The following is a 9,644-nucleotide window of genomic DNA, read 5'->3' on the forward strand; positions in this document are numbered from 1 at the left end:
TGATAGTCACCATAAAAGGAATATGGGGCCCCTAGTAAAAAAAAAAAAAAAGGTTTTTAAAATTTTAAAAAAAAAAAAAAAAAAAAAAAAAAAAAAAGAAACGCAAAAGAAACTTTTGTATTCTTGAGGCAAATCAAACTTTTATTTCCCAATAAAACAGGATGATCTGTGTGTAAGCCAGAAACAGACATAAAGAGAATCTTTGTTCCTCTTCCTGGTCCTTGTCTTTGGTTTTGATATAAATAGTTAATCCAAATAGTTTTAATTTGTCCCCTCAGTATGGAGTCTAAAACTCAAATTAGACATTAGTAAAGCTTCCTATTCTGTGCAGTATCTCAGCTGATCCTAAAGGTTGCCCGTGCAATCTACTGCAGAAACCTCTTCAATTTCAGGGTCATCATAGCCCCAAGTGCACCAATAATCACTGGCACCAATGAAACCTGGACTCTCCACAGCTTCTCTTTTTCCTTTTTGAGACCTTAATTTGTTTCTGCTCACTGCTCTCCTCTACTCTTCATTGGAGACCCATGAAGTCTTTGCCTGACTGCCATCTTAAACCCAGTTATTATGTGCTGGACTGTTCCTGGGTCATCTTTGCTCTGCCTGAATCTTGAGTCATGTATAATGTGACAAACCCAGATATTTACCATTCTTGTGCTGAAAACCTGCTGCAGTAGTTGGTGCCTTTGTGTTGTCCATCAGTTCGGGCCTCTTTGGCTATTGGTGGGAGTTTTCAACATTGGTTACCTCCCTCACCCTGTTGGCGCCATGTAGAGGCCTGTCGCTTGATGGTGTCGTCTAGTCCTGTTCTTGTTCTCAGGCCTGACACATTCACTTTACAGCTCATCTTTGGGTGCCATCTTCCTGATGTACTCCTGGTTCTTTGCCGTTATGCCCTAAATATTGACTTTGTCACTCATTAGTCCTCAAACTCCTTCATCTGCTTGACATACAATCTCAGGATGCCGGAGTTTGGGTAGAACCTTTCATGTATTACAAGAATCTTCCACGTCTTGACATCAGGGGCTTATATCTCCTTTCATCAGTGGGTTAATTGATGACTAGAAAAGCATATGGGTTGATGAATTGGACTCTTTTCAGGACCCGTCTTACTTATTACGTAGGTTGAGGCAGTCTTCCTTGTGGACTCATCGTGGTTGACATTTTCCTGTGGAATCTGCTGGTCAGGAGCAGCAATAAGTCTTTGTTTCTAAGGTTAGACCCATCATGACAGTTACTACTGAAGGCTCTGGGGCAAAAAAGTTAAATGGCAACCCTTCAAAAAGACCCTTGAGATGCTGACTGCAGCCCAAAAACAATGAAAGAAGAAGTTTAAGAAGAAATGATCTTGGAAGGTCATGTCTCTCACCATAAAACCAACTTCCCCTTTTTCATTTGATCTGAATCTAATTGTATTCTTGGCTTTAATTTGAATGAATCTGGCTCATGTGAAGTGACTTTATACATAACAGAACTGTATTTGATTTGCACTTGTTTGACTTTTAAAGAGCCTCACGATGACATTTGTTGTAAATTGGCTTTTCTATTTTTTAACAGAAATGCATTCTTTAAGTTGATGTAAAAAGTTATACAAGAAATAATGAGATGTAAATTTAATCATAGATATTTAAGGTGTAAGACGAGACTTAGTCGAAATTATTATGGGTCAATTTGCATTCATTGTCTTCTGGGTTCAGCAGGCAGTGACTTCTTGTTTTAACCCCATTTGCATATTTTTTAAACTCCAGGGTCTAATTAATGTTGTAGAAATCCTTAACAGATTGTTTTTCTTAAAAAATGTGCATACATAATGGACATCACTGAAAACCAAAGTGATAGTTTGTTCCTGTTTTCTTTTTTCAGGTGGAAGTCACTTTCAACTTTTTGGAAATCAGAGCAATGAACACCTATCCAGACTTCCAGGTCAGAAGCTCACCTGTGTGTGAACCATACAGTAAGTGTAACTTGTTACAGAAAGAAAAACTGATCTCGTGTTTATATGCAGGTGGTCATCGATACAGACAAGACCACCTTCTCGCTACGCCTTCAGACGCAGGAGCAGCTGGATCATGTGGTCAACCACATCAACTACGCCCTCTCCCGCGTCTTTAACAACTCAATTTATGCGTAAGTCTTGAAAGAGAAAAAATGAATTTTTCAGTGTTTTTTTTTTTTTTTTTTTTTCTTCTGAGACAAACACTCGCCTTTGTGTCGGCGAGCCGACATTGTCGTATCGTTTTCTTCTTTAGCCGTTAGATTTGTTTTTATCGGCGCTGTAATTTGCAGCGGCTTTATTTCTGCCTCGGTACACTTTAGGACTCGGCAGCAGTTGCTGTTTTTAAAGAGGTTCATGTGTGGAAGATGAAGCAGCCGTAAAACCCACCGGCAGTGACTTAGCAGCAAACCCTCTCTCTACACGCAGGAAGCCGTTCTTGAACTGGCCTCTTGTCCTGGGTGGATTGTCTTTTGTTTAAGTCTGATTTATTTTAGGATTCTCAGTCTTTGATGTTCCTGACTTCGTCCTGCTTGTTGGCGCGCTCAGGGCCGCGATGCCACGTCCATCCAGTTCCACGCACTTTAATGGCTGTTTTTCATCCGGCTCCCGTCAGATGCTCGCTTCCAGCGAGCACATTTAAAGACACTAAAGAGCGGAGAGAACAGAGGGGGAGATGATGATGTGGGTTTGATTGCACAGCCGTGTCACTGATTGGTTCTGCTGCACCGAAGTGGAAAACGCAGGTGGTGTAAAAATAACTCGCGCCCGATGATGATTGTGGTGATAAGGTAAGGATTAAGGTCGCGAATGTGGTCAGGTGTGTGCGGTTTGTTGACAAACAGGATTAAGCGTGGTGTGTGCTGAATTCAGCAGCGTGATGTAATTCCTTCATAAAACAAAAAGGAAGCAGATGCAACCAAACATCATGTGCAGTACAGTAAAAGCATTCTTACTTTTTTTTAAATCGCATTTGGTGGCATTATGATTGCAAGCTACAAAGTGTATTTTTTGACATTTTCAAAAAAATAGTGCATGATTGTGAGAAAAGGGGGAAACGGATGGAGCAAAGTCTATTCACAGCAACCAGAATAAAAAATCTATTTATAGAAGATTTAAATTAGTCAATTAAAATCTCAGAATAAGAAAAAAAAATCTCCATCTGCATCGACTGCTTGCTCTGGCAGGCCAAATTTATACCATTCTTGAATTGACCTTTCAGGTAAGATAAGGTAATTTTATTATGTAGCACATTTTCAACAACAAGACTGAAGTTCCAGGTGGTTTACACGAATTAGAAGGAAATGCAAACAAAACAACAAACCAAAAGAAAGACAAAAATATTAGTGAGTTATAAAACTAAATATTGGTTTTTCCATGTTTAAAAAAACCCCCAAAAGATTATTCAATGAGTCCTAAATGGCACCACACACATGGTGTTGTTAAAGCAGATTCGGTATATCACATGGTAGTCTAAGTTCAGACCTGAATCCATTCGGGGAATCCTTAGAAAGACGTGGCAATTGATGGCCTCAGGCGTTCTCCATCCAAACTAACAGAGCTTTCGCTATTTTGCACAGAAGAATGAGCAAAAACTTCACTTACTTAGATGTTCGAACCCCAAAAACCTGCTGCTGGAACTACAGAAAAAGGCAATTTTAAAGTATTGACTGAAGAGGCGTTCGTGCAGACACACACCGCACTTTTCAGATTTTAATCTGTAAAAACATTTGAAAACCCTTGTATCCTGTTGCTTCATAACTTGGCTCTACATTTTGTTGGTCCATCACCCAAAATCTCAATACGATATTTTGAAGATTGTTTGTACAATGCGGCAATGTGAAAATGTTTTAGGCATGTTGTGCTTTTGCAAGGCTCTGGATGTTAATTTTCTCCAGAATCCAACCTATTTTCATTTGTGCAAAAATAAAAGTCATGTTCTCTCCAGTACAGTATGGTGTGTTTGATGTATTTAGTTGGCTTAAAATCCCAGTTTCTCACAGATCTCTGCATACTGAATGTCAGTTTTCAGGAAAGAAACAATAGTATCAGAAGTATTTTCTGTTAGGTTGCCAACCAGCGTCTCAGGAATCAAATTCTCCTTTCTGCTTTTTATTTATTCATGACCAGTGCACAATGTCATAATCAGCTTTGACTTTGTAGAAGCTATTGATGCATCTCTGACTTAAGTATCTATAATGAACAAAAATGAGCCTGCTGCAAATGAGCCTCTTCCCCAGTGCAAACAGGGCTCTGTAATAACCTTAAAAAAATATTACAGAATTTAGCCGTGTAGGTTTGTGTAGTTTTGTTAAAATGCTCTCTTTGTGCGCTTGTGTAACTCAGCCAGAAAGGAGAAATGCATTATTGTTATTATTGCTAATAGCAGAAGCCTGCCCAGCAATAAACGGGTGGGCTGCGCCGAAGCTTGAAAGCCGCCTTGTGCCTTTGAAAAGGGGAAAAAAAACAGGAGTCGTTTGCAGAGCGGTCTGCTCGTTTTGTCCGACCTGAAACTAAATCCGCAAGACTTTAATTCGCAGCTCCTGTTGGGAGCGATCTGTGTCAGCTTAGATGTGCCTGAAGCGCTGTGGGTGTTTTACGAACCGTTGGATTGATTACCGCTAAAACTGATTTCAGTGATTTGTTAATTTGCAATGATTTTTAGTTTTTGTTATTGGCTTTTTAGCTGTTTATCTATTAACACTTTTGATTAGTCAGCCCTGTTTCTAACTGTTTGACAGACTGCGGCAAGGGGATACCAGTCGGGTCTTTACTGTGAAATACAGCCCAAAACCTGTGGGAAAATAGTTTTTAGATTGAATTACTCGTCACTTGCTAAATTAAATCTAATGCCACGAAAAGGAAGATTGAATCCGGGTGAAACAGCTGAAACGTTGGCAAAGAAAAAATGAAGATGTTTGTAAGGGGGAAACTACTTATTATAACTGCAATTACCACATTTCTTCACCCCAACACATGGCTGCAGGACAGTAACCAAGTGAAACACCTACTTAAAATCTGCTTGTTTTTTTTTTATTTTCTTTTTCCACTGCAGGTATTAAACATTAAGTTGCAGCATAGCTCGACATGACCTGCCTGTAGATTTGTGTGCGGCTGAACAAATTTTTTTTTTTTCCGTTTTCTTTTTTTCAGTCCTCCGATTTGCCGAGCGGAGGGAGACGTGCCTGATGGCAGCCATAAGTTTTCACCCAACTCTGAATCGTCGTTGGAGCCTCCTAAGACCTGTGGTTAGTTCTGCACACACAGGCCCACGTAACTGGAGATCAACAATGACTGCAATTGAGAGTCCATTTCCCCGCTTTGACAGTTACACCATAAAAAAAAAAAAAACAACCTTTTTAGGACTTGGCTGAAAGTGGGTGAGAAGCCCGAATTATTCTTCTTTCTTTTGCTTGTAATCTTCTTAATCTACATGAAGAGCTCTTTGAAGATCTTCTTGTCGTCTTTCATCTCACCGTACCGCAGCCTAACTCAGTCTCTCACATTCTGACGTTAACTTTAATGCACCTCATCTCTTTTTAAGCTTCAGATTTCTATTTAACTTCTTCTTGTATTGCACCTCGTCTGTTTGTGATTTGTGGACGCATCTCGTCATTTCAGGCGGTTTTTCTGAGACGTACGCTGCCCTTTGCGACTACAATGGGATTGGCTGCAAAGAAGAAGTCCAGTGGGTGAGAAGGACATGTTGTTGCTAATTCGATTCCTTTTTGATACGATCAATATTGATGGAATAGATGTACCTCAGTGAGTTAGGATATCACCAAAATGTGGACGTATTCATGTTATTGGCTAATCAGTGTAATATTGAAACTCGTATAGGTTGGTTATACATGAAGTGATGCTTTTGATGTTTTTGTTTCTCAGAAACTTTAAGTGTTATGTTTATTTGTGTTGGTCAGTTTAACCTTTCCATACACGGGTCATAAAAAGAAAAAGAGCACAAAATCTTGAAAAAAAAGAGACAAAACTAGTACAGAAACAGACATGTAGTATTTAAATACACAAAGTGTAGACTGAAAAATAAGCTTATTTTCTAATATTATGTAATATCTTTCACTTTTTAAATGCGCAGCATCATCCAAATCAGATCAACCCAATCTTTCCTGTATATTTTTATATTTTCCTCCTAGGAATTTCAGCTGAGTCTGAAGTCAAACTTTTCAAAAAAGAAACAAATAATCAAATCTTATTGTATTTGTTAAAACAATTTATTAAAAATAATTTGCTAATTTAAAAAGTAAAAAACAGTTTCAATCTCTCACAACTATCATTCCACACATTACCATTGTATTTAATATTAACTGCATAAGACCAAGGATTTCTGTTGTAGATATGCTTTATCATAACATCATGTTATTTTGTTCATCACAACATCCTCTGCCAGGAGAATAAACAACTAAAGGGTCACTACTAAAGAAGCTGGGTGTTCAGAGATCTGCATCCATGAATATTAATAGAAAGTTGAGTGAAAGGAAAACATGATAGAAAACGGCGCAGAAGAAACAGGGTTTACTGGGTCAGGTTTAAGCCTGTTTAAGAAGTTTTAGGAAATTTTTCTTCTTACTTTCAATAAACAGAACAAAAAAGAAAAAAGCTGATCTGCTGCTTCGTGCTCCAAACTTCTCCCTGAAAGTACATTTTGTATTTCATTTGGAAATAAATACTCCAGAGTCTGTGTGTGTGTGGGTGGAGGAGGGAGGGGAGAGTGAAAAGGAACAAAATCAATGCTGCTTGAGGTCCAGTTCAAGATTTTGAGAACTTCCTGCTTCTCTTGACTGACAACCTTTGCTGAGATGCAGATTTCTTTTTTTTCTTTTCTCACTGGGACTTGGAGCCTGCCCAACGACTGATTTAATGACCGTGGTAAAACTGTGTTTGATTGGTCAGAAAACTGCTCTAGGCACTCAAAATGAAAATGAAAAACTAGAGAGAACACTGCAGTGGAGCTGAGGGAATAATAATAATAATGAATGCATATATCTCAATTACCCTGTTCTCAAAGTTTTTTTTTTTTTTTTTTTTTTAACTTTTGTTTGCTTCTCTGTCGTTTCAGGATGTTGACACGATCTATCACTCTCAGGACAACCGGGAGTTCAACCTGCTGGACTTCAGCCATCTCGACAGCAGGTGACACACTTATCCAAACTTTGAAAAACCTCCAGACTCGTTAAGGCTCGTTAAGGCTCGCCGGCGTCTGCTGCTGCTTTCAAAGACCGCCGTCAGGTCGAGCCAAACTCTTCGGCTGCGGCGCCACACCGCTCTGGCACATCGAGCTTGACGCGTTGCACCGAAATCAGGCCAAAGGCATGAATAAATGAAGGTTGTTTACAGCCCCACCAAGGGCCATTTAGCAACCGGAGGAAAATAACAAACACACATTTGATACTTGTCAGTTCTGCTGCGGTCGATATCTGGCTGACATCTGTGGGTTGCACACGTCTGCCTGGTTTTTCCTTCTTTTTTTTTGTTCTTTCTCTCCTCTCTGATTCACACATTCAGCCATGTCTTTGTCAGTACAGAGACGCAGCTGAATGAGTCGGTGTAAAAGTGATTAACCATCAAGGTCACAGATGGTGAGAGATTTGCTAATATTTCTTAACTGCTTCAGAATGTCTCATTTAATGCTTAAATGAGAAATCCTGACGTTCTTCAGAAAGTCTTTCATCAGCGCGATGCGTTACGCGCTGGATCTGAATTAAGAAAACATCCAATGTTTTGAGCAGTAATTGCTTACCAAATTAAATGAGACTTGGAACTAAGTTGTGGCGAAGTGGTTGAGTTCGGCTGTTAACTCCACTTAACTTTGAACTGAGAAATTTGCAATTGGATATTTGTAGATGGCCTGGGTTTTGCAGAAACTGCTCATGAACTCGGTTCTCACAATTTTCACACGTTGTAATCTGAGGAGTGTGGCATGCAAGCCAAATTTCACTGCAGTTACTGCTCCAGGTCTCCTGAGTTGCCTTAAAAAGGTTTGCACGTCTTTTAACCTCCTCAAGGCGTCTCAATGGCTACGATTACACGGTAGATGTTGACGCTCAACTCTGATTCTTTTGCTGAAATCAGATTTTTTGTTGTTTTTTTTTTTTTGCGTGGTCGATCATGCTATTAATTAAATGCAGTTACACATAATCAGACTTGTGGGTGAACAATTTGTGACTCCAAAGTGACCCACAAGCGCAGAAAAATAACTTAGACGTGATAATGGAGCGATTTTTGAAGCAGTTGTCGAGCAGTGGGAGCCGACAGTATTGTCAGAAGATCAGAAGACGAAGGAAGCTAAGAAAAAAAAAATGAAGGTACAATGGATAGTAATGACCTTTTGTGGAGCTTTGACTGCAACGTCTGCAGAGAGGTCTGTCGGGATACGACTTTATCTGACAAAAGTCGGATGAAAAGTGACATGACCGTTCTGACTTCAGCCGCTTGGAAAACGATCTGATAAAAATCCGATTTAGCGCCACATTTGGAAGTGGTACAAATCAGATTTCTTTTCTTTTTTTCTTTTTTTTTCTTTTTTTATGAATAACGTTGAATGTGGCAGCAGAACCGTGTATCTGCTTGGTTTGGTCTACTCCAGCCTTGGTCTTTAAAAACAATCCCTGCTCCTGTTCGCCCCGTCAGGAAGCTTCATTTGGTCTGATATCTGTCCAGTCGTGTCCTCATCAGACACTGACTCTGAATTTGCAAATAGAGAGGGAGGACTCGTTTTTTTTTTTGTTTTTGTTTTTTTGGTTCTTTTTGTTTGAAAGCCAGCCGTAGGCATCTACTATTCATTTTAATTACTCCTGCAACACTATTTAGTTGTTTTCCCTTTTATACTCATGAACATACCATGTCATGCCTATGCACAAAACCTTTCCATATCACCATATTTCTGTGTTGTTGGGTATTCCAAAGCGGTCAGGTGATCAAAAAAATCTCAGATAATTTAATTTTATATTAGTTTTGAAAGATATACCACAATATTATAAAGTAAGTTTGTAACAAGCAATGTACTTATAACCCACATATCAAAAAGTGAACCTCTAAAACCCAAAATTGATCAGTTTTTTCTTGCAGTGTTCTCAAACTACTTTCTAAACGCCAAGATTATATTTGGAGTAGCATACAAGTTGGTACTCTGCACAATTTGCATTTTAACCATTTCTTTTTTCTGACCTCTTGATATTTAGCTTAAAGGTCAACCACATAGACTCAAACACTAGTTCTATATTCCATGAAATAATCGCTCTTCAATATATTATTAATGTTTTACTTCAGCAGCAGCAGTGTAACCTTTTTGGTCTATACCAAGATAAAAGCTGCTGTTTGTCCACATTATTGGATAGAAATAAGCTTCCCTGAAACACGGTTTCATTTTACCCCAAATGTCTGCAAATATTTTGAAGTATTAACTAGAGATGTGCCGATCAGGTTTTTTCCTGCCGATTCCGATTCCGGTCACCCATGAAGGCCGATCACATAATATATATACATATATTTTATCATAAACACTACCGGTTACATTATGTGGAAAAAAACCCCATGAATTCGCCTTAATTTAGACAAAAATGTGTTTTTAATAACTTTTTCCAAGAAATAAAACAAAACAGGCATTGTGCAAATTGTACTGCTATAGTAATACTAT

General features: G+C 38.9%; 1 protein-coding gene across 1 annotated transcript in view; it reads left to right on the top strand.

Annotated features, from left to right (window-relative positions):
* The window catches only part of LOC106962770 (leucine-rich repeat-containing protein 16B-like), a gene marked incomplete at its 3' end in the record, with an annotated part of 62,025 nt that overhangs the window by 30,371 nt on the left and 22,010 nt on the right, over positions 1–9,644 (top strand). Inside the window, exons 4-8 of the mRNA XM_015057383.1 lie at positions 1,864–1,923; positions 2,006–2,127; positions 5,147–5,241; positions 5,615–5,685; positions 7,068–7,141. Coding sequence (XP_014912869.1) covers positions 1,864–1,923; positions 2,006–2,127; positions 5,147–5,241; positions 5,615–5,685; positions 7,068–7,141 — 422 coding nt within the window. The remainder of the gene's footprint in view (positions 1–1,863; positions 1,924–2,005; positions 2,128–5,146; positions 5,242–5,614; positions 5,686–7,067; positions 7,142–9,644) is intronic.

The sequence above is a fragment of the Poecilia latipinna genome, unplaced genomic scaffold (assembly GCF_001443285.1).
Source record: "Poecilia latipinna isolate Pla-1442-1.1 unplaced genomic scaffold, P_latipinna-1.0 Scaffold1458, whole genome shotgun sequence".
NCBI classification, from domain to species: domain Eukaryota; kingdom Metazoa; phylum Chordata; class Actinopteri; order Cyprinodontiformes; family Poeciliidae; genus Poecilia; species Poecilia latipinna.